Raw genomic sequence first — 25,947 nt, 5'->3', positions numbered from 1 at the left:
TAGTATATATTATTGGTACATGGAAATTATTGTACTAACTTGAATGTTGAGTTTGTACATGTTAGGGTAATAATGCATTGAATGGATATAGGAATGTTTGTTGTATTGTATTGAAAATATTAGGTAAGTATAATTCTTGTTACATGAGCTTACTAAGCACAAAGTGCTCACCCTGTTTCATTTTCCCCTGTTTTGTAGTGTTAAGAGCTCGGAGGTCGGATTTGGTCGGAGACACATCACGCTATCAACCTCAAGATTTCGGTATATAAAGAAACTTTATTTTGGAAATCAATGGCATGTATAAGCTAATAAAGTAAATGTTAACGTGAAATGAATGTAAAGTTAGCCATTAGTATGGTTAACAAACCTGGTTTTGGGTATGTGATGACATTATCTTATAAATATGCATGAATTTATCTTGAAAATATGTTGAATTGGTTTGGTTGATGTGGATTGGTCTCGATTTAATATTGCAGGGAAGGTTAGATATTTATAAAGGGGCTATATTGAATATAAAAAAAATAAAAAAATTATTAAACTCCGGTAATACCTCGTACCCTATTCTGACAATAAATACGTGTAGGGGGTATTACAGAACTTAGGTTAAAACTCTAAGCTATTAATTAATATTATGATTTGCACATACATACGACAATCCCTAAACACTCACCAATTTGCTGAAAACTTTAAACAAGCTTCATTTTTCCCTTGTTTTTACTTATAGATTGTTCTGTCAAGTTCGTCATTTCACAAACATGAAAAAGTCACTAACACACATAGCATGTAGAAACTTATACATAAACATAAGTTAACCTAAGTTCGCACATGCTGGTCTTTTGGCAAACCTAGTTTCCTTTGTTCTAAACTCTTCTTAAACATCAACACAATAGAGGAACATAATCTTACCTTAGATCCTAAAATCTAAGTTCTAGGTTCTTAAAACTTGATAACAGAGTAATCGATGAAGGATTTGATAGAGCTTTGTTGCTTAATAGAATATGAGATTTCCTATGGAAAGGGCTTAATTTATAGGCACTTAGTGTTTTGGTGTTCTTAGGATACCCTAGTCACAGTAGAAGTAGGAAATAGTTACATGCATGGATGGTGTTGTGAAAAGAAAAGTAAGTTGACTTTGAATTTTGGTATAATTACCCTTTGATTACCCTTACTTTTTTACTATTGGGCCAAAATAACTATCACAGTTCACCAGGCCCACTGGTGATCCCTATTTCGCCAAGCTCTCTAGCAGTCATAGTTCACCAAATCCACTAGCGAACACCAACTTGCCAAAACTTCTATTGTACATCAGCTCGCTAAACCTACTGGCATACACCGGCTCGCCAAACCTACTAGCGACTACCAACTCACCAAGCTTACTGACGATCACAGTTCACTAGGCTCAAACTTCTAGGCCCTACTTTAGGATGTTACATAAATCCCCAAATACAAAATTACCAAGCCATAGACTAAATAAAAATTATTACAGTCCAAAACCAAAGGAAAACTCCAATTAAATAATAAACTTAAAAAAAGTTCGATGTCCGAGTTGATGCTCCAAATGCCAGGTCTGATCCTAGTTAAGAAGGTTACCTGAAAAGTTTAAAACTATTGGGGTGAGCTTATGAAAGCTCAGTGTGGTCAACAATAAACCATCATGCAATAAATTATAACAGTTAACAATCAACATCGTTTTAGTATCGAACATGGCATAACCAATCAGTGAATGAGCATGTCATGTGTATGATACAATGCAAAAGGTTTCCTACCCATCCATTCGCTACACACCACGAGTTCTGCAAAACCTGTTTATCGAACTCCAAACAGTGCGAGCTAGAGCTCAATGTAGATAAACCACCAATATCAGTAATATAATTAAACTTCCAGTAACGGTGTAGACAAGCTACTAGTAATATGGACAAGCCACTAATATCAGTAATGCAGGTAAACTGCCAATAATGGTGCAGACAAGCTGTTAGTAATAAATCGCACAATCTCCTCGGTACTCCAGGTGTAGTATACTGACTCAATATGCGGATTTTAAATGTCGTTCGTACTCCACTGAACTCCTCCATCAACCATAAGTACCTACCCCATGCAGATGCAATATGTCATACAATCAATCAGCATATCATGTTTATCATTATGATTTTGGTATTACAACATGCTTAACATGCGTTTTAGTTAATATAATCGGTGTATGCCTTGCATGCTGTTCATTTTATAGTAACAGTGGCATGCATACATGTTTTCCATACAGTCATTTTCACATATGGTATGTAATTTATATACATACAAGCTCAATGTCATTCATGATATATTACATGCATATCAATCAATGTTTCAAAATTCAGCATGCTATATATGCATACAGTATATGCATTTTCATCAGGACTTAGCAATTAGAGACTTGATATACCGACATACGATCCATCAGTTACAATACAAAGTTATACATCACATACAACTCATACACAATTCATTCGGTCCCAATAGGGCCTTTAACAATCGGACTATCTATTTAAATACGTATCTCACTCGACACCTCATCTACTAGCACTTACACCTTTCGGACATGCCAAAACTAGCAACCAAATTTACTATCTAAACACGTATTATAAGGTTTTTAAACTAATTTAGCAAAAGGAAAAACCCATACCTTAATTCGCAAGTCCATAACACTAATTCGTAAGGTCCACACTTAAGCTTTAAATGTGCCTAAATCCAAATTACAACACCTAACACGTTAAAATATGGTTAAAACCAGTCTTGAAATGCATTCAACCAAATCAGTGCTACATTAACGATTTTCTCAAATCCAATTTGACAAGCTAACTTACACTGATTTGATGCAAAATGATGGTGCAAATGAAAATCAACTTTATCTGTTGATCCGAGACGTTAAAATCAATTCCTAAGTTGGAAATAACATATAAAAATCAGTAAGTAAAAGTCAATCTAAGGCCTTGAGCATTCGACGAAAATAATAACCATTAATGAAATCAAATGACACAAGATCTCGCATAGATCCACACTTGCCCTATCTCAATAACCAGATTTGAGATGGCAGATGAACATGTTTGGATACCCTATTGATTTCAAACGTTAAGGGTTGTTTTAAACAAAGAAAAATCAAAGAACACACTATTGTGAGGGGCAACAAATGAAGAGAAAACAACAGCCTAAAGCAATGGTGTTCCAAGGGTGGCAACACTACAAATGGTGGCAGAAAAGGGGGCTGACGTGAGTGGCACAAAGAAAGATCTTTGGGAAAAAAAGGGGACGATTTTTAGGGTTGGAAACAACAGTAAAGTGGCTATAAAAACAACAGAAAAATTGGCAAGAAAATGAAAAGAAAAGAGAAAGAAAATGGAAACTAACTGGTACCACCACAAGTGGAGGAGAGGAAGTGACAATGGTCAACATTGGGAGGCTGATTTAGGGATTAAAAATGAAAATAATGTGGCTAGAAAAATGGCAGCAGAATAATAGACAAAAAGGCTGCACAAAAATGGTGAATTTCACTGTGTTTGGGACGACACAAGAGGAAGAAAGAAGAAGAAAAAAATTAGAAGAATGGGAGAGGAATATGAGATAGACAGTAAGAGCAGAGGGATAATAGAGGAAGGTTGAAAAATAATGAAAGAAATAACATATATACCTAGAGTTTAGATAGGTTGGGTGGCACAAAACTAGGGGAGTGAGCAAAATAGCAAAATTAATTTATTTGTTCGGAAAGAGATTCAAACTCGGGTCTCTAAGCCAATCATACTATCTTCTTTTTCCCTTAATCATTAAGCTAACAACTCATTCTTAAAATAATATTATGAGCTTATAATTAAAAGTCAGAGTGTGACAACTCTTGATCTACTAACCCAATTTCTTCTAACTTAATTGTTGGGATGTAACAATTGCAATATAAATATATAATCTTAAGAGTTAAAAGCCAGTCATGTTGAATTTTTATTAGTTACTTTTAATATTATCAATCCTTTAAACATAATTATTAAAAAAGTCAATTAATACATAATCGTGATTACTTGTAACAAAACTTCCAAGTAAAATAAGGGATTTGCGTTGGAAAGTAATTTTTTTCACGCAATTAATTTCTCTAATCTTTTTTTTTAGTTAGAAACCATAAACTAAAAATAAAAAACCATTGAATTGATGTAACATAGTGATTTAAGGTTTTAACCTTTTCTTTTATATATTTTACTCTTTTATAATATATAAAGATAAAATACAAAATTGAAAAGAAAATAAAAGGAAAAGTAAAAAGACTTACATAATCAGTTTTTTTTTGGAGCTATGAATTCTCTCGGTGATTCTGCTGTTCCTGGAAATTCATCTGTGGAAGAGACGAGCCCTAAGAAGGTCAGGTTCAGAGACAAAGAGGTAGAAAAGAGTAATGATATGGTGATAGAATTGTCCTCTGATCAATATACTTCATGGAGAGATATGCTAGTCGGTGAATAGTCGAAGGGTGGCTTTGAAGAAGCAAACGATAAGGAGAATATAGATATTTTGGAAGGTGATATTCAGAAAACTATGGTGAACAGAGTGCCTTCCATCAATTTTTCGGATCGAATTCAACAGATCCTTATTTAGATCATGAGCAATACTGTGATCTTAAAACTTCTTGGTCGCAATATTGGTTTCTCAGTTTTGCAGAATAAAATCTATTCTATATAGAAACCTTCAGCTCCTTTTCATATGATGGACATTGAGAATAGCTACTTTTTAGTTAAATTTTCAAAACAATTTCGACTGTGAGAAGGCTCTCTCGGAAGGCACGTGGACAATCTTTGGTCAATATTTGACTGTCCAGCCTTGAACAATGGCTTTCGATCCTTCTCAGACGTTCCCAAGTGTAGTGATGGCATGGATTAGATTTCTTGCTTTACCAAGTTATCTATACAACCACAAAATTATTATTGAGATCGGTAATCTTGTAGGGAAAATGGTCAAGCTTGACATAAACACTGATAGTAGAACAAGAGGAAGATTTGCTAGATTAGCAGTGTATGTTAATTTAGAAAAACCATTAGTGTCACAAATCTTAATCAATGAACGTGAACAAAGAGTTGACTATGAATCCCTCTCTACAATCTGCTTTCATTGTGGAAGGTATGGGCATGTGGAAAGTATATGCAATTTCAAAGTTGCCGAAGCTCCGATCTAAGCGAACATAGGCTCACTGGTGGAAGAACCGGTAAACCAAAATTTGAACATTGAAACTACAGAGAAAAAAGATGGTAACTATAGTCCTTGGATGATCGTTGAAAGGAAATCTAGGCGCAAATCAAGGATCGAGATGCAGAAATCATACGAGAATCTTGAGAGGGAAAAGGAAAGTTCCAATCTCAGTGGATTTGAAAATAGAAAATTAATAAAAGAATCATAAATCAGGGATATGTCTGAGATCCAGAAGGCTAAAGGGAAAAATATTTCAATAGAGGATCAATAGAGGAAAGTCACGGGAGTTTGAATTAATGGGCAGAATAAAGTTAATAAAAGTAATAGTAACGGTAAAGGTAAGGAGATGGGGCCCAAGAATAGTGTTGGCCCATTCATCAAGAGGAATAATAGCCCTCTTTTGGATTCTGTCAAGACCCACATTAATTCTATAGATTTAAAACAAGGCTTAGGTAATCTTACCAATAGTTTGGGCTTAGGAGATAATTCTCCAATTCAGGCCTGAATTCCACTGGATCGAAAAATGCAGGCTGCAGAGAATCTTACCAAAGGGTCCAATTTGGGCGCTGATGGTTTTGGAGGTTTTAACAGTGCTCTTGCTAAAGCAGTGGACGATATAGAACAAAATGGAGAAGACTAATCCCTTCCTACTGATAGGGAGAATGCTGCAATTCGTTCTAGCCCAACTTTAAAGGAATCTAACAGAAGTGAGAAGGTGGTTGATGTTGGAAAGCTAGACTCGAGGAAGCACTCGGCAGTGATCTTTTGTAATAAACAAGAAGCGCCTCAATCAAACAGTTCATCATCGTCAACGGGGTTTCTTGATTCGGGAAAAAGGGACAAAAATTAGAGGAAAAATTAACAAGCATAACAAGAGCCTTCAAGGCAGTAATGTGCGGTTCAAGAATCATGGGTCCCTTCATGTTTCTCTAAAAAATTCAATGGAGCAATTAGCTGAAAGCATTTCTATTATCTCCAAGGAGAATGGTAGTGATGTAATTTTTTCTAGAAATAATGGACAAATGGAGGGGTCTTCAACCCCTAGACAGTAAGGCGGTTTGTTGTTTTTTGGCTTTTTTTCCTTTAAAATTTTATTTAAATGGATTTAATTTTATTCTTGATTTGCTCTTCATTTTATCTTTATTTTTTATATCGATGGAGCCTAATTTTAAAGTTTTCTCGTGGAATTGTCAAGACAGTGCTAACAGGAAATTTATTCGGGCTTTTAATGAATATAATTCAGAATTTAGTCCGAATATTATTTTTCTAGTTGAACCAAGAGTAATTGCTAATAAAGTCAATTTTATTATTGATCAATTGGGTTTTAATTTCTCTCAGCGGGTTGAAGCTGTCGGCTTTTCAGGTGGTATATGGGTAGGATGGAAGAACTCTGTTCGAGTTTATATTACTTGCAGTCATCCTCAATTTATTTCCCTTCGTGTTGATAACTTTATTTGCAATAAATCTATTTTCATTTCTTTTGTTTATGGTAGTCCTGACAGGTTAAAAAGAAAGCTTCTTTGGAATGATTAAGAGTTGTTTCCCCATCTCAATCTATTCCGTGGCTTATTATGGGAGACTTTAACGCTATTCTTTCCCCTCGGATAAAAGAAGTCCTTTTAATGTTGGTAAACGTTGTGAATCTTTTGGTAATTTCTTTGACTCTTGTGCTTTGCAGGACTTAGGTTTTAGTGGACCCTCTTTCACTTGACAACGAGGTAGCACTTTTGTTAGACTTGACCGAGCACTCATAAATGATTAATGGATGTTAACATTCCCGCAGTGTTTAGTTTATCACCTAACTCGTATTAAGTCGGATTATCGGCCTATCTTACTTCATACTAATCCGAACCTCAACGTTTCCATAGGGAGACCATTCAGATTCTTAGTGGGATGGACGTACCATAGCACTTTTCCTACTTTTGTTAAAGAGAAGTGGAAGTATTCTGGTAATATGAGTGATTCTCTTAATAATTTCACTTCTGATATCAAAATCTGGAACAGGAACGTATATGGCTTTTTGAACTCTCGTAAGCGGACTTTTTTGCGTTCTCTTAATAATATTCAAAAAGCCATTGATCATTCTCCATCTAGTCTCCTTTCTCAAAAGGAATTGGAAGTTCGAGACGAGTTAGAAAATGTTCTTGATCATGAAGACTTATTTTGGAGATAGAAGGTTCGTTGTGACTGGCTTCAATTGAGAGATAGAAACATAAAATTTTATTATAGCCGCACGATTAAGAGAAGGAATTTCAACCGCATTTCTTCTTTACGCTTAGATGAAGGAGATTAGTGTTCTGATCAGGTTATCTTGCAGGAAAAAGCGGTTGACTATTTTAAAAGACTCTATGGTGAGATTACTCCTACCTTAATGGGTATGCCTAACTTTGATTTTCCTAGACTTAATCATTCAGAAGTTTTTTTTTTGGAAGCTGATGTCACTAATGAAGAAATCAAAAAGGCATTATTTGACATGGCTCCTCTTAAAGCGCCTGGCAGTGATGGGTACCATGCCATTTTTTTTCAAAGTCAATGGGATTTACTTGGCGGTGATGTGTGCCAATTGGTCAAAGAGGTTTTTGCTGGAAGACAGATTGAGAAGGATCTGAATAACATGTTGATTGTTCTAATTCCCAAAAAAGAGAATCCTGAAGACTTCAGTCAGTTTCGGCCTATCAGCCTTTGCTCAGTGTTATACAAGTTGGTAATGAAAGTGATTGCCAATAGATTCAAAGTGATTTTTCCTAAGTTGATCTCCTAGGAACAAGCTGGATTTATAGCCGAGTGGAACATTTCAAACAACATTATTCTTACACAAGAAATCATTCATTCTATGAGATGTAAACAGAAAGCGAGAAATTGGATGGCCCTTAAGCTTGACTTGGAGAAAGCTTATGACAGAGTTAGTTGGGAATTCATTGAGGCTTCGTTGAGTGCGACTGGAATCCCTATCTGTTTGCGAAAAGTAATCATGTCTGTCATCTCCTCCTCTACAATGCAGATCCTTTGGAATGGTGTTCCTACTTGTAAGTTTAAACCAGTTAGGGGTGTCCATCAAGGGTGCCCTTTGTCATCGTATCTGTTCGTTTTGTGCATGGAGTGGTTAGGGTATATCATTCGTAAGAATATAGAAAGCGAGAAATAGGAGCCTATTCGACTGTCTCGAAATAGTCCAGCTGTTTCTCATTTAATCTTCGCCGATGACCTTGTTATTTTCGGCAAAGCTCAGCTGGATTAAGCCCGAATGCTTAAGTGTACTCTTCATCAGTTTTGTGATACTCGGGACATAGAATTAGCACTAGGAAAAGTAATATCTTTTTTTCTAAGACTACTTCTAGAGAGGTTCGTAGTCAAATTGTTCAGGTTTTCGGATTTCAAGAAGTTCAGAATTTAGGGAAGTATCTTGATGTCCCTTTATTCCACGAGAGGGTTACCAAATGCACTATTAGATTTCTTGTTGATAAGGTAAGACAGAAATTATAGAGTTGGGATGCTAGAAAGTTATCTATGGCTGGGAGGATCACCTTAGCGCAATCGATTCTTCTTTCCATTCCAAATTTTTTTATGCAGTCATTGATGATACCGAAAATGTCTACTTAGAAATTGAAAAGTTGGTTAGACAATTTATTTGGGGTTGTACTGATGATCACTCCAAAATGTCTCTGGTTGGTTGGGATTCTATTTGTCAGCCTTGCTCTAGGGGTGGACTTGGTTTTAGACATTTGGAAGATCAGAATAATTCTTTTCTTATGAAGATTGGATATAGTCTTGGCTCTAAGAACAATGCTATTTGGGTTCGTGTTCTTCGCTCTAAATACTGTTGGAAAGAATCTATCCTAGATTCGATTTACAAAAGTCGAAGCTCACATCTATGGAAAGCTCTTTCTAAGTTGTGGCCTCTTATTCGGGATAAATTAATTTGGTCTCTTGGTGATGGATCCACTGTCCGATGCTGGAAGGACAAACGGATTCCAGGTATGGGTTCTTTAATTTCTAAAATTCCAGGCTTTTCTAACATTGATCTTGACTGCCGTGTTAGGGATTTAGTCAACTTGGATGGAAGCTGGAGCGTAGAATTGCTTCGTGTTTGGTTACTTGAAGATGTGGTTTGTAAGATTATTAGTATTCCTCCCCCCATCCTGACTCTAGTCCTGATAGAGTGGTTTGGGCTCAATTATCTTCTGGAGCCTTTTCTGTTCGTAGCGCTTATTGGACCTTAAAAGAATCTACTTGGAAGACCCTTGATGAGCAATGGAAGGCTATTTGGAATTTGCCGGGTCCACAAAGAGTTAGAGTCTTTCTTTGGCTGGCTGTCCAACAGAGACTCCTCATTAACTCAGAGAGTGTTAGAAAGGGATTGAGTGCTTGTAGCTCGTGCGCTTTATGTGGTCATACGACTGAAGGTTTAGCCCACGTCTTTCGAGATTGTTCCTTTGCAAAAAACGTGTGGATGTTTATTCTTCCGGAACAACTTAAACAAAGGTTCTTTTCTTCCCCATTTCCTTATTGGTTTTCACTTAACCTGTCTTTTCATGAAAGATTACAGGATAGTGGACTTTCCTGGCCATGCTTATTCGGAGTAGTGGTGTGGCGTGTTTGGAAGAATAAAAATCTATTCATTTTTCAAAATCTTTCCTGGTCAGCAACTGAGGTGGTTTGGAAATCGAGTTGTTGGGCTCGCCAATACGGATTACGTATGGGTTCTACAGAAAGGAGTTCCTTTAGCTCAAAATTGGTCACTTTTTCAAATGATTCGTGGGTCTCTCTTCACACTGATGGAGCTGTGGCCAGAAATTCAGGATATGTTGCTTCTGGAGGCGTGGCTAGAGATAAGGAAGGAAATTGGATTGTGAGGTTCTCTCATTTTTTTAGGAGTCTGCTCTCCATTTGAAGCTAAAGTTTGGGGCATTCTTGATGGGATTCTCATCTTACTTAATAAAGGTTATAGACGAATTTTGATATTATCTGATAACTTTGAAGTCGTTAAAACCTTGTCCGATTTGGATTTGGAGGAATCCGAGATTACTATTCTTAGAAGGACCTAACGTATCATGAAGACGGAAGGAAAGTGGAGAGTCAGTCATATTCCACGAGTTCAAAATTTAGTGGCAGACCATCTTGCTAAACTCGATCTAAATTGGAAATCCAGTCTTCATGTTTTCAATGAAGCTCCCAATGAGGTTATTGATTTGTTAAAGAAGGATAAAAACAATAGTTGTTTCATGTAGTTGATTTCTTTCAATTTTATTTCATCAAAAACAAAAATATATATATGTATATAATATATATAAAGATAAAATAATAATTTAATATAATAAATTAAATAAAGCAAAATAATTATTATAATCATTCCACATTTCTTGTCTAAAAAAAATTCCATTTAAAGTAAATTGATTTAAAATTTATACACAGTTCAGATATTACCAATCTCTATATCCCAACAAAACCTTCGTTCTGGTCTGTAATTGAAACTTGAAGCTCCCCATACCGCTTCTACGAACAATTTCTATGTTTAAAGAATAGTTGTCTATCTATTTTGAATATCATAAGTTAACTTGACATTAACTCAATTAAATAAATTATTTAAAAATTATTTTTTTTAAATCAAGAATAAATGCTAATATAATCATATTTTTATTTTGAGTATGACAAAATCTAATATACATCAACTTATTACACCAAGGTATCCTATTTTACGGTCCACAAAAATTAATCCTTTTAAGGTTTATAGTTGCCATTCCAACAATGTTGCATATAATGTTAAAATCTAAGTCCTTTACTTGAGAGTGCAATGTGCCTTACTATTGCACTTGTTGGTAGGGGTGTTTAAACGGTTAATCGAACCAAACTAGTATTAACTGAATTAATCGAATTTTTAATCCTTTAACTTTTAACCGAACCAATTTTTTTAACAAAAATTAATCGAATCGAAATATTTTGGTTAATTTGGTCAGTTAACCGAATTAATCGAAATTTATATGTTTTATTTGTTTTTTTGGTTAAAAGAAGTATAAAATATATAAAAAAATTGATAATGTTCATTTGATCGAATTAACAGAACTAGTAATAGCCTAATACATATAATATATAATATTATTTATTAAGTTCAATATATTCGATTAAGTACCTGATTTTGAACCGAATTAACCATTAATCGAAATTTTAAAAAACTTTAACCGATCTCCAATCGAACTAGATCGGTTAACCGACCGATTAACTGAATTAGATCGATTCGGTCGGTTAATTTAATTTTAACCAAAGTTTGAACACCCCTATTTATTGGTATAATTTGATTCCTTTACTTAATGCCATTAGTTAGTAGGGTGTTCAAATAAATAACTCAACCACACTACCATTCGAATAATTTTTTTTTTGCAAAAATAATTAAAACTAAACTAAACTAAATTAAATTTGATTAAGTTAATAAATTTTTATTTAACCCAACTAAAATGATAGTGTTAGGGTTTTTAAGTTTTATTTTTGTTAATTCTTACCTATTTTACATTTTATTTAAAGTTTTAATATTTTATGTTTTTACCCACTACCAAATATAATTTGAATTTATGCTTCTTATATATAATACATATAATATTTATTATTAATCACTTGGGTGAAGTAATAAATTTGGTTAAATATTAACTTTTAAACTATAATTAAAATTTCAAAAATCTTTTAATGATTACTTCGATTGAACTAATTTCATTAGTAAATTAATGAATCGAATTAACTCACCTTCACCGGTTAAGTCAATTTTAATTAAACTTTATATACTCTTATTAGTTAGTTTAAATGTTCATATTCTCTCGTATTCAAATTAAAATGTTATATATAAATTTTTTTTATAAGAAAAACTCTATATTAACATTAAAAAAAAACTCATTTCATCTTGGCGAGACAAAAGAAATTGTTTTTAAAATGTTATTAAAAAATTAAACCGTGGTAAATTAAAATAGGAAAATAAATCTGAAACGGCAAAACCATAATATTTTTTGCTTTCAAAATATTCATGGAGTAGTATGAATTCTTGGGGGGATAACATAGATAGATAATTACAACTGCTTCCAGTATCCCCCAGCTCTTAGAGCCAGCATGTAATACTTAAAGACATACAAGAAGATGAACCCAATTAAGCCGTAGATTAAAGCTTCATTAACTGATAACATATCAACAGCATTCATTCCCATTTAGATCGAATCTTTTGAGTATGCCTAAAATCACTTCTTAGCACCAAACTCCCATCCATTCTTCTCAAATGAAAGCTCTCCACCAGCATATAACAAGCATATCTCCTCCACCCACCACTTTCTTCACTTCTTGTTTCTTCTTCTCTTTCAACCCTCACTTCACTTTCATCTCCTTTATACCATCCTCCTTCCTCTTGTAACCATTTCATTTTCTCCATTATAGCTAAACTCAACCCAACACTGCTGCTCTTTCGGCCATCGTTTCTCGGTAAAGTTTTGAACCACCAAAACCCTCCTTGCCCAACCGTGTCTTCTCTCTCACCAAGCATACCATTCACAGAAATGAATTCCCTTTTCACGATTTTACTCATCTTCACCTCAGTTTGTTCATCGTTCACTTGGTCGCATGAATGAATCTGCTGCCACCATTGCTCCAGTGTCATCGTGTAGAACAGTGATTTCTTCATTTGTCGCCTTAGTCTCGACTCTTCCCTTATAAATATGAAGGGACAGTACCATTGTCCGATGGCAACTGAAGGTGACTTCTTGTTGTACATGGGGAAATCGAAACTGGGGAGGCGTTTTCGGAGAGATGAGTCGAGGCCTAGTGCTTGGTTTAGTTGTAACCTGTATGAGCGTGAGATACGAAGTTCCCATCCATTTCTCCTTAAGAATTTTGGTGGGACTGAATCTGTAGCGGTGGATTTAGCAAAGAAACTGTGCCCATGGTGACGATGGATCTTGAACTGTTGATATACGTTTCGGTGATCAAATGGTTTTGGTTTTGCATCACTTACACCATTATTGAAGAAACAACATAGTTTGGTATCTATTTCCCTTGAACTTGTACATGCTAGCCTGCAAGTTGACAACATAAACACAATTTCTAATACAGATTATATATATTGTTGATTAGTATATATATAGCCTTACCCTTTCTATCTGCCTTTGGCTCGAATAACATAGTAGTGATTAGAAGCAAGAGGCTGATCAAGAACAGGAATAAACCAGACCCTAGTGACCATAGTTTCCTCAACCTCCGATGAATGAACAACATTCAATATCTTGTCTTGTGGGAAAGGCAGCTTTTCAACAGCCTTCCTCTTAATAGCCCCGAAACAGAAGGTGTCTTGTTCCTCAGCCTCTTCATCTGTAATCACTAAATAACCTGAATAAGGGCCTTCTGCAGGTGGTTCATCTTCAAGGGCATTTGGCGATTTCCTGTATAAAGAAAGGGGCCTTGTCACATACATCACTACTGCCACAGACTAACACACACTTCCTCTCTTTCTCCCTTTGGTTTTTTGAAATGGTGAGGTATTGGAGGAGGATCCCTTTTTATGATTGTTTTTTTCTTATTGATTAAGCTTTAAAAAAAGTTGGTTTCTAGTAGAAATTGGATTATTTGATTGTTTTACATAACGAGGAGCACATGGGCCTTGTAAGCTAATGAAAAGCAGCAAAAAAGAAAAAAAAGAAAAGTGTGATAAATGACGACCACTACTTTTAAAAAAATAAGCACACGTATATGACTAAGGTTTAATGTGTAAATTATCCTCCAATTATACCTTTTTTAATGATTTGCCGAAAAAAAAGTTGAGCATTGAACTAATCAACTAATTCAATTGATTGAATAAAAAAATGAGCAAATAATTGTGAAACTTTTTAAGTGATAAACCGTTTAAAAGAAGTATAACTCAGAGACTAGTTTACGATAATATATAAATTAGATTTGAAGTGTTGAAAGATAAGGCAAAACAACATTTTGCTTTAAACTTTGCTTTGTTTACTTGCTTTTGCTGATGTATTTACACATATGCAACTTACTAGTAGGAAGAATAGTGCTTGCTTTAGTACCTGCTCTTTTTTTTTTTTTTTTTACTTTATCATGATTGTTTACATGACACTTTATTATATAAAGAAACGAAATATTTAAAACAAATGGGAAATTCTTATGAATCAACACATTCAGCGTGCATATTCTTCAATATTCTTCGGAGTTTTCCCTTTGATTCTAGAGGATCACCAATGGTTTTCCTTTACAAAAGAGAAGAGTCTCATGAGTCTTGCCTAGCTGCTATCTCTAAGAATGATGAATGACTTATTCAAAGTGAACAAGAAATAGGAACTGCTTTATTCAAAAAATGTGTGCCACTGTTAAGATGCAATCTTTATTTTGCTTACAAAAGAAGAACAATGGTTATCATTGGATAACAGCAGTCTATTTAGGATTAGAAGTACCTGATACAGATACTGAGAGCTAATGATAGTCAAGCACTTAATTTAAGAAATCTCTTTATAATTCCCATCATCTCTCCACCGGGAAACCGTCCAAGAGCACCCCTCGCTGCAGCAATCTCGTTAAACTCGAAAACTGAATCACCAGATAATGATTCAACTTGCTTGCAATTTCTCCCTTTTCCTAAAGTAATGTCTTCATTTAGGTCTTCACCCGCCTTAACGGTTGGAAGAGGAAAAGGATCAAGAGAAGGTTCCAAAATAACAGACTCCCCACCAATGGCACCCACAAAATCTTTCAACCGGCATATTGCAAATGGAACTGGCTCAAAACTGTGATCTCCATATTCAACAGGTGTAGAGTGGTCACCAGTGACGCAAATAAAATATTGAAAGTTTCCGGTTGACTCAGCCTGCCACATGAGCTTAGCCAGCTGCCCTATAGCTTGATCTACAGCTTCTAATCCTTTTACTTTGAAAACAGTTGCCTTATCATGACCTGCATCATCTATTGCCTGCAATTTAGAAATATCAAGTAAATCACATTGCTTAAACATGGATAACCATGTCCATATATTTCAGAACTCCATAAACATTAGACCTTGTTAGTGTCCGTAACAAGGAGGGGAAATGCATACAAAGCCAAAATGGAATATATAAATCAATCTCTGTGATAAGATATTCTGAATGTCAAACAATTTTCACGATACAATTATATCCTCATGCCCTGCCACTTCGGAGATATTTTTTTCCACGGGCAAGAAAAGATTCTCAAACCCAGGATTGATAAATTAGGATATGTTCGACATAAATGATCAGCAAACTCCAAAACAAGATTATCTTATATGGGATTAAACAGGATGAAAACTCAAGGAAAGAGAAGGGGAAAATAACAGTGGTTCTACCCCAAAAGGTAGCTATTTACAAGTATCTGTTAAAGTTTAGGAGTCACGAAAAATGGCGACAAATGATGAGTTCATATATGGTCATTACCTTGATATGGAGAAATCCAAAATCATAGCCATCTGATCTGCCAGGCTTGTGCTCATCCTCCCCTGGAACAAAGACATTAGGACAAGTCTGTAAAGGAGCAGAAAGCGCCTTAGCTATGGCAGTTGCTTTTGAAGTTATAAGTGTTCGATAGTCCCCAGTTGCACCAGGAGCTTCTAGGATATTGATATCAAGTGATAGGCCCAATCCTGCAATAATTTTTGTGGGTGCCACCATGCAAGGCCACAAGTCATGTTTCTTTTGAAATGGAGGAACCTACATAATTAGAAGAGATAGAGCCATTTCTCGGTTATCTTATTATAGAAGAACAAGAAACCAATTAGAAAAATGCAAAACGCAAAATGTTCTTTTTTTTCGGTGCACGTGTTTTTCTCCACATTCAAAGAAGTCAAATGCATATACATTAGGGAAAATTCTAGGACAAAATAAAATACCTCGATTCGAATACCACAGCCTCTTAGAAGGACAATGTTAGCAATGTTCTTCCCTTCTGCTAATCTTTTTGCATTCAACGGGTGAGACACCAGTATCCTCGAAATCTCCCAGGATAACTCATTAACAACTGCAGCCGTGTGTCTTGCTTCATCTGTGTCATCTAAAGCTTTGGCTTCCAGAAGTAAGCGGTTGTCCTTCAATGGGTCAGTTCCTGATATATTTCCACTGAGTCTTGGCCCTTTAACAACAACTCCGCATCGGTGTTCTGTTGCATACCTGTATGAGGTTGATTATGATGACTTAGCATTAAATGGTTCACAATAGAAGCTTAAAGTCTCAATTGAATCCTTAACAAAGTTCACATCGAACAAAACATTCTCATATCCATCTAGGCTAACCACCACAACCATTTCTGCTAAGACATTTCCTAGGTTCAAAATTGTCAATCATAGGAACTTCAATAACTAAAATGGCCCTGTAAAAATGAAACATTGTCAACTAATCTACATATCGTGCAGAACTAAGAAACTCAAAATTACAGCAAAGAAACACAATGTACCTGACTCTGACTTCATACTCAGGAAAAGATGGAAGCTTCATTCTATCCAGGGCACCACAAAGGATAGGCCCCTCTTCTTCAAAATGCCTGTCAGCTCTCCTACTCGTAACTATGCCAGTTTTCTCATCCAAAGTTGCAAAATTTGACTGGAGATAGAAAAATGGAATGGGTAATCATGTATAAGAACACAAATAATGTTCTTTAAAGAAAATATACAGAACTATTACATGTTAACTTGTTGGTAAAATTCATTGCCAAAAGAAAACTTGGTAAAAATATTAAAGAAAATGCTCAAAAGAATCAGTGATTAAAGTCAGAAGCTAGGTTATACCTGTTCGGAGAAAAGGGACTAAGTTTAATTATTTTCTGGGGAATGGAGATTAAAGATGTAAGGTTTTCAAGTAAAAGATCATATAAAATCATCTCATGCAACAAGTATAAGTGTATGTTTTTTATATTAAATGTGAAAATAAAATACAGCCAATGACAAAAATTCCTTCATTCATATAAAAGCTAATGACCACATTAAACTTAACTAATAAGTTGAAATTCTTGAATCAAAAAATCAAATTATCAGCATTTGAGAAGTATCATAGTTCATAATATTACCCCATTAAGGGATGCTTAGTGAATGGTCCAAAACAGAAACAATATCGACAAAACAATCGACCAAGAAATGCAGGAGAGTAAAAATAAACAAATAAAAGGCGAGGTAGAACAGGTTAGACACCTTGAATGCAATATCTCCAGGTGACATCGCCAATCCAGCCCCCATGGACTCAAATGCACCACGTCCTCGGTAATATACTCTGGGGTCATAGCCCAACAGCGAAAGGTGAGCAGTGTCACTCCCACAACCCAAACCTACTTCCACAGGATCCATGAGGCCACTAACTCCAGCTAATGCTATGGCATCCAAGTTTGGAACATTTGCAGCCTGCAGAGGAGTCTTACACCCAAACTTCGGTATTGATACATCCCCCAATCCATCGATCAACACGAATGCCACTCTTCTCTTTGACTCGGCAGGAGTGCCCATGTTTCTGCGTATCTATTTATGCCTTATCCTGCTTAAAGGCAGTCGCAAAGATGAACAGAAATGAACTGAAAATAGATAGTTTCCTTCATTATGGTGAGTCGAGTACCAAACTTAGCAAAGCAGCTAGTTCCTACAGCAAGCAAATAGAATCTAAAGCACACTAGAAACCTCTGAACCAAGCGCAAGCATTTGTCTTTTGGGATGCTAACGATTTATCAATAGGATCGCATACGATATGTGATTGGATCGTGCGATCCAATTCATATGATGGGTTGGTAAACATATCAGTTTGCCATGGTTTTTGAAGTTAACAAATCATTGGGATTGAATTATCTAAAATGTAGCATAAATTTCATTCAAAATATCAATAAAATATGAAATGGAATATTTATCAGAAATTAAAGGCTAACAATTCAATCTATTACAACACTTAGCAGCTGCCTAGAAGCATTAAAATTTTATTTCCTGTCTTGTAAGACAAAACCAGGCAGCATAGATTTTTCTTAAACAATATACACGATGAATTCATAAAATTGAAGCCAAAATATAAAGTGGGTACCGCTTACATTATACGAAATCCAATAAATAATAATAATAACTAAGAAGATAAGGAAGAAGAAGAGAACATTAAAAAGGTGAACTGAAACAAAAGCCAATAAGCAAATGAAATTAAAGAAAGAGAGAGAATCAATTATTACCTAAACAAGGGAGATTAGTGGAAATGTTTTTTGGAGCTGAAAATAATGATAAGAGGAAGAAGTGTTGATGGGTTTATCAAGAGAGGAATCGTTTAAAGCAAATGTAGCTTTTGTTCTATTCATCAATTGGAAGCAAATTGGCTCAAAATTCTATGCAAAAATATGGTTTTTTTTTTCTGAGAGAATCTGAAAATTTCTTTTGACATGACAGAGAAAAGGAAGGAAGCCATTTTTATGTTTCCTTGGGTAGTTTAAGGATTTCTTATTTCATTTTCATGAATCTTTGTCCAAAGTACAAACTCTCAAGTGCAAAATAAGATTTTCTTCTTGTTTTCTCTAAGAACCAAAATCAGAAAAATTAGGGATTCGCATTCATGTCAGTGCACCGAACAAAGTTTATCGTCTATGCCTCTACATGATTATGGGTAATTCTTAATTTTATGCATTATATAAAAAATAATTTTTTTAAAATATGATAAATCTTTCTTCAATTCATAAATGAAAGAATAATATATTTTAAAGTATTCAAAGCAACTATTTTTTTATATTTATAATAATATTCATGTTAATCTAATTAAAACTCTATCGACATATAATATATTTAATATATTTAATATATAAATATTTAATATTTTAAATTTTATATAATATTTGCATAAAAAATTATACGATATTAATATGTTAAGAATTATGCTAAAGAGTAATTTATAAATGGAGGGTAAAGCAAAGAGAGAAGTCAACACATGATGTTTATGAATGCAATTTGAATATATAATCGTACTTTACGGAGCTTCATTTATTGGCTTAAGTCCAAACTATCATTGCACAAACTACTCTATTAGCTTAAGCCCAAGTTATCCTTGCACAGGAAGTAATTATAGCTCCAACAATGATCCCGATTATTACAATTCATTCACCTAAAACCTCATTTACAAATCAAAATAATTCTCCAAAAAAATTCCTAATACAATAGTGAAAAAAACACCAAGTAAAGCACACACAAATAACTAACCAAAAGCACACCCACTAGTACACCAACATGTGTGACAACCAACAACCTTTTATAGGCTAACACTAGATGTTTTAAGCACATTTACATTAAGCTTAAAACTCTTAGTAAAAGACTGAACTTATCTCTTGAAATATCTTCAATAATTATACCATAACTTATTTCATATCCAAGTGAAAGAACCATCTTGGTCTCCAAGTAAAAAGATATAAGGTATGAGAGGATGAAAACCGATCCTTTCTCCTCTTCCTCTCCAAATTTGACCAACATCATTAAGGATAGAATAAAACATAGCTGAAGATCATTTGCTGATAGTGTAACATGTTAGATTTGATGCCCTAAATGTAGTATTTTCGTCTATGAATACTTGTAATTTTTTCGAATAAATTGGTTAATAAAACAATTCATGAATTACATTAATATACTTTGTATAATGTCCTCATGTGATTTTTGCATTCAAAGCAAAATAAAAGCAAATATTGACTCACTGGTTGTCTAATATTTAAACTAATACGAAGTGATATTACGTGGTCGGATCGTAATACGAAAAGACAACTTATATTAGTAGATGAACCTAACATGTCTTTAGTCTAATCGAAAATGAGCAAACTGATTAAAAGACTAATATGTCATCTATCAAGTCCAATTGGGGAAATATCTTGTCTTGGGCATCGGAGCGGATGACTCCCAGAAGATAGAGACATAGATGTAATTGATTGGACTGATAGGACATCAGACTGGACCCAAGAAGAATAGATCATGAATCCGTTTATGGATTTATTATAACACCTCTTGCCTGACCCGATCGTTGGGTCCAAGCTATAAGATGTTACATCTATTGCCGAAACAACTACCGTCAAATACACTGTAAATAAATTATTCAAACATACAATCATGTCATAAACATATTCATATTGTGATACACAATTAAATTCGAGCCTTGATTGAACTTAAGAAAGCTCTTTTGTTGACCCGAGCATGAAATAGGACCAAACTATAAAGTTTCAAAATTCCAGGGTTGACGTCTGACATCACTTCTTCCACATCGTGACTTCACCAAATAGTTTTTCATGTCGTGACCTTAAGCCACTCGACATCGCGACATGACTCATTGTCAGTCGACGTTGTGACGGGGAAGATTGCTCGTCGGGACTTAGACTCTATGTTTGGTAAAATTTAAGCCATTTGGTACCTATTTCATGATTACCACACAATCCTTTCATTTTGTGCATAATTGGTTAACCTCACCTGCACCAAAACACTTCCAATACATACCAAAACATGTACAATAATCTCAATCATTTCTGCATCAAATTATACAACCTATTCAACCATTAAACATATCATTCCAATACCATGACATTCAAACTAAACCATTTGAAAAATGCCAAACCATTACCTATATCAAATTATATCCCATTTATGCCATTTCAATTTGCCACAACATATCTCAACATATCACCAAAACATATATATACAATTAAGCATTAACCTTACCAAAATTAAACGTTAATAAAGTTTCAAACTAAAACTATCATTTCAAGTTAACATATACAAACACCTATGAATATGCCACAAAATCGGACTTTAAAATGATTGAAAAACTACTAAATAAATAATGAGATAGTGTGAGATTCTCATTGATCCGTCTGACATGTTTCGCAAGTTGACCAACTACAAGGAAAGGGAAAATAACGGGGGTAAGCATATTTAATGCTTAATAAGCTTATATGAAATTTACTTAGCTTACCTTGACATTACAATAAACTAAACATTTAAACACATTGGCATTCAATATGGCATCCATTGGTATACTTTGTAGTATCATATGCATATCAACAAATACAACCAATAGGTTAGTCCACTTACATATCAAAACTTATAATACAAGTCATATATATACAACAATTCAATTAATAACATGTGTACAACCCAAATTTTGCCCGGCCGACTAAGCCATAAATAAACCAAATAATAAGCCCATTAAAAGGCCAATCCAAACCCATTACATCAACCCAAACATCAAACCCAATTAAACTCAGCCAAAATTACAACCTAATAGGCCCAAAATTAAAAGAAAGACCTAAGCCCGATAGGACCGATGCCTAAACCAAGTTCAGCCAACCGAAACCCTAGCGCCGCGCCTTCCTTCTGCCAGCCATGTGCGTTCTCAGTGCAAACATCGCTCGAGGGACGGCTCTACCCGTCCTTTGCACCAAAAAGGAAGCCTCTGCCCCGTTGACCTCCTCCATAGACCTGCAAACACACAAAAAGAAGAAAGCCAGCAGAACAAAAGGAAAATGAAGACAGAACAGAAGGAACGCGCAAAGAAAATGAAAAATTAAGATGTATTATTTTTCGGATATAAAAACCCGAAACCAAGACAATGTTTTTTTACACACAGAGATTGAAATACTAAAAAAAAGGGAACAAGAAATTAAAAGGTGATTTCAAAATCTGTTTATCTATTTATTTTTGTTTCCTTTGATTTGTTTTGCGATTTTAGAATAAAAAAATGAGAAAATAATACCTGAATGGACGTCGATGAGAGTCCAAATATCTCAAAAGCAGGGAGATGTGGACGAGGGTCGAACGATGTTAAGTTCTTTTTCATTCTTTGAATTTTGCTTGTTTTTTTTAAAGAATAGTGTAGGATTTGAAGCCTTTTTTTCTAAAATAAGAAAAAGAGAAAGAGAAAACTTACTAGATCTCTATAGTTGTGGCCTCCAGCGACAAGATCCGGTCGCTATTCGTGCGCCGTCAGCCACCAAGCATGAAGGTGGTTCGACGACTATGAGCTAAATGAAACCCTAGCAGAGTGGGTTAATAGCTCCACCCCGTTTAACAGGCCTAATTTGCGCCTTTTAGTTGAAAATGGGGGAATTCTCATTAGGTCCTTCCCATTTGCGCAAGCATTCAATCATGCCTTATTTATTTCACTTCTTTTTTTTAATTTGGCTTTGAAATTTACGCATATTGGCAATTCGGTCCGCGCCTAAGCACTACATTATGAGACCTAGATTATTTCCAGTTTTAATCCTTGTGCATTTGCGCACATTGCACACTGGTCCCCATGTTGGTTTCTTTATTTTTAGATTACCCCTTTTATTTTAAATTTATTTTAATTACGTTTATTATCTATCCAATACTTATTTTCAAAAGAATTCATTTAATTTTTTTATTTTTATTTTTTGTTTTATTTTATTTTTTCTCTTTTTGCCGAGTTTGCTTTATTGATTTTGCTTTGTTGAAAAATCACTGTTCTAAAATTTTCATGTTATATCATCCTAACATTTTGTATAATATTCCATTTAAATACATTTGCATATATATATATATTTGTACATATATGCTATTTTAATTGAATTTTCCATTTAAAATACTTATTATTTTAAAGTTCTTAATATTTTAACACATGTGTTGACCTATTTTGATAACTTTACTTTGTTTTTTTCGTCATTTTTAAGTTCTTTTTTTACATTATATTAACATTTTATGTAATATTTCATTCAAGCGTTTTTATGTTTATACATATATGATTTATAGTAAAACTAGTTTAATCCTATATACATATTTAATCCCATGTTATTCTTGCATATATATTTTTTTCTTTATTTATTTATATATATACATGTTTTTAAATTTGTTATATGTATAAGTGTTTCCTAATCTCATATTTTATATACACTTTACTCTCCTTTTATATTCTATGTATATTATTAATCTCATTTTATTTTGCATACGTAATTTCTTTTAAATTTATTTACATAGTATGTATTGATGTTATTTAAAGAAAAATCTCACATATCTTATTTTTTTATTATTATACGTATATATATATATTGGTATTTATATTTGATCTATACATCACTAAATTCATGTGTTTATACATATAATTTTTTTTTAAATTTGTTACCTATATGACTTGTGAAAAAATTAATTTAATTTCATGTATATTACTAAATTCATGCAAATATTTACAATTAATAATTTCTAAATCTATTTATATATATATTTTTTGTGAACCTATTATGTATTTTTCTTAAGGTTATATCTTATTATGTATCCTTGCTATACTTTCACATTCTACATATTATCAAAATTTTCGTTATTGAGTGTATTTTAATAAACATTTTTACATGCATATATTATTTGATTTAAAAGTTTTCATTCTATAACACATGATTTAATGAATGCATATATATCTTTTGTTTGCTTTTACAAATAGTTTCAAATTCAACAATTCATTTATAATATATTATGTGTTCATCCTTTTAAATTTGTACATTTTTATTTTCATTTTGTTTTGCATGTTTGGCATTTAATTGTATCGTATTAGGCTATGTATATTATCGTTGTGCGTTGTTTTCGTTATGTATTACTATCATATTAATTATCCTTCATTCATGTTTAGGAAATTGATAATGTTTTTAGATTGGTTGAATTTAGTTGTTTATCTTGTTAGTTGATTAAATGAACTATATTATCTTCATTCATCCGTCATATTATTTCAAACATGAATGTTATCCCATGTTTTTATTTTTCCTTTAGGGTTTACAAATATCATTTTATGTTTTCCAACTCTTTAAAACTAATTATCCTATATTTATTTCAAATCAAATTAATGCATTTCAAGCTGGTTTTATAGGTACTCGTAAAAAAAAATTCCTTAAAACGAAGGTAATGTTCGATGTTTGGAAATTCGAAATCGTGCCCTACCGTGCTGGGTTTTGACTTCCTGTTTGTTCAAAATAATCAAACCTTCCTTTAGAATTTCACTCGTTTTTTTTTAAATTCTAAAACAAGACAATGTTTGATGCTTGGAATTCAGGGAACCGTGTCCTATTGTGCTGGGTTTTGATTTCTCGTTTATCCAAAATCATCAAATATTCCTTTAGAATTTCATTCGTATTCTTTAAATTCTAAGACAAGGCAATGTTTGATGCTTGGAATTCGGGAAACCGTGCCCTATCGTGCTGGGTTTCGATTTCTCGTTTATCCAAAATCATCAAATATTCCTTTAGAATTTCATTCGTATTCTTTAAATTCTAAAACAAGGCAATGTTCAATGTTTGGGAATTTGAGGAATCGTGCCCTACCGTGCTGGGTTTCGATTTTTTGTTGGACTAAATGATTGGGCATCCTGTTGTAATTTTCAACGTATAAATTTTTGAAAATCGAAAATTTATCGTGTTCTTGAGGGAATAAAGGATCGAGTCCTATCATGTTGGATATGATGTTGCATTCCTTTGAAACAAGAGAATTTTGACAATCAACTTGAGTTATTCAAATGTTTTCGAAGAAACCATGTTTCAAAAATAGTTTCAAATCTCAGACATAAGGACAGTACTTAATCAATTTGGTAGAGGGTGCTAATCCTTCCTCGTGCGTAACCGGCTCCCGAACCCGTTTCCTCAAATTTATGTAGGCCAAAATTGATTTAAATGAATAAAATGTTTTATCAGGTGTGCCAATCACACCTAAACAAAAGATTGGTGGCGACTCCACGTTCTGTTTTCAAAAAGTTGATCCTTTTTTTTAAATCTAAAAAAAAATGGTTACGACAACATGTACCAACTAATTCATTTTCAATTTGAAAGCATATGTAATTTAATTCATATTCAAAACATTTCAACAATTTCATTTCCATTAGGTTACTGATTTCACTCGAAAGAACCTTAGTAAATTGAACTTGGATACACGGCATTATAGTGCTCACACAAGATGATAGTGATCAGGGTTGCTCACATAAGCTGACATTTATGAATTTTCTTATACAAGTTGACATCGTATTGAGGTTACCAGTATAGGTTAAACCAACGATATATATAAACTAAGAATCTACAAAAAAAATTGGATCTCATGTAACCATGTAAATCCCTAATCGTTTCCATCTTTGGCCCTAATGACATGCCATACGTATCTTGATCTTTTACCATTATTATCGTAACTGTATCATTTCAAATCATGTAACAATATATACATGTCATATCAATATTATAAACATTCCATGTCCACTTTGATACTTTGTACCTATTCATAAATATCATACTTTTCATACTTTGCGATTTAGTCCAATTGATGCCAATTTCATCCATTTCATAACAATCTAAATTATATAAAAATAAATACAAATCAACATAGCTATCAAACAAAATATTAAGTTCCATATGAACTTACATGACAAAACAACAAATGAACAAGTCTTTAAGGAGTAATCAACAATTTTTTTCCACGATTATCTTCGATTTGGTTCAATTCTTGATCTATACAATAATTTAGTTCAATTTATCAATACCAAAAATTTTATAACACCCTATTATATGCATGAATCAGTCTAATTTTATTTTTTGAATGCCCTTAAAGTTTTTTATTTTATTCAATTTAGTTCCTAAAATTGAAATTGCTATAACTTTCATTTTTAAGCTTTGATTTTGAAACTGATTTCAATTACATCTTTTTATGACCCTCTACTATATATAATTATAGAAATTTCACATTAAATATTCAATTTATACATTTTAGTCCTTTTTTACAAATCTAGCAATTTAAACTTTACAGTCTAGTCCTTTTTCACATCT

General features: G+C 33.6%; 2 protein-coding genes and 2 long non-coding RNA genes across 6 annotated transcripts; all 4 read right to left on the bottom strand.

Annotated features, from left to right (window-relative positions):
• Positions 1-1,444: 1,444 nt before the first annotated feature.
• Positions 1,445-3,768, bottom strand: LOC107895320 (uncharacterized). The gene is made up of 3 exons (XR_001683482.2): positions 2,838-3,768; positions 2,657-2,715; positions 1,445-1,590 (listed from the first exon to the last, which is right to left on the bottom strand). It is a non-coding gene; the product is annotated as an uncharacterized lncRNA (long non-coding RNA).
• Positions 3,769-12,367: 8,599 nt separating this feature from the next.
• On the bottom strand, positions 12,368-13,630 carry LOC107895322 (uncharacterized). Its single transcript, XM_041084802.1, has 2 exons — positions 13,386-13,630; positions 12,368-13,235 (listed from the first exon to the last, which is right to left on the bottom strand). The coding sequence occupies exons 1-2, from the start codon at positions 13,628-13,630 to the stop codon at positions 12,368-12,370; spliced, it is 1,113 nt and encodes a 370-aa protein (XP_040940736.1).
• An 858-nt stretch (positions 13,631-14,488) lies between these two features.
• Positions 14,489-18,778, bottom strand: LOC107895323 (probable 2,3-bisphosphoglycerate-independent phosphoglycerate mutase). Of its 3 annotated transcripts, none has more exons than XM_016820636.2 (6): positions 18,358-18,778; positions 17,351-17,789; positions 16,621-16,766; positions 16,061-16,337; positions 15,609-15,881; positions 14,489-15,130 (listed from the first exon to the last, which is right to left on the bottom strand). In XM_016820636.2, the coding sequence occupies exons 2-6, from the start codon at positions 17,657-17,659 to the stop codon at positions 14,648-14,650; spliced, it is 1,488 nt and encodes a 495-aa protein (XP_016676125.2). In that variant the 5' UTR covers positions 17,660-17,789; positions 18,358-18,778; the 3' UTR covers positions 14,489-14,647. The 3 variants fall into 3 exon arrangements, with proteins under 3 accessions (XP_016676125.2, XP_016676124.2, XP_016676126.2); XM_016820635.2 differs by having other exon boundaries at positions 17,351-17,724; XM_016820637.2 differs by having other exon boundaries at positions 17,351-17,687.
• A 2,431-nt stretch (positions 18,779-21,209) lies between these two features.
• Positions 21,210-22,297, bottom strand: LOC107895324 (uncharacterized). The gene is made up of 2 exons (XR_001683483.2): positions 21,897-22,297; positions 21,210-21,622 (listed from the first exon to the last, which is right to left on the bottom strand). It is a non-coding gene; the product is annotated as an uncharacterized lncRNA (long non-coding RNA).
• Positions 22,298-25,947: the final 3,650 nt, after the last annotated feature.

The sequence above is a fragment of the Gossypium hirsutum genome, chromosome A13, assembly GCF_007990345.1.
Source record: "Gossypium hirsutum isolate 1008001.06 chromosome A13, Gossypium_hirsutum_v2.1, whole genome shotgun sequence".
NCBI classification, from domain to species: Eukaryota; Viridiplantae; Streptophyta; class Magnoliopsida; order Malvales; family Malvaceae; genus Gossypium; species Gossypium hirsutum.
Note: the sequence above shows the minus strand (reverse complement) of the source record. Positions and strands in the feature narration are given on the sequence as shown.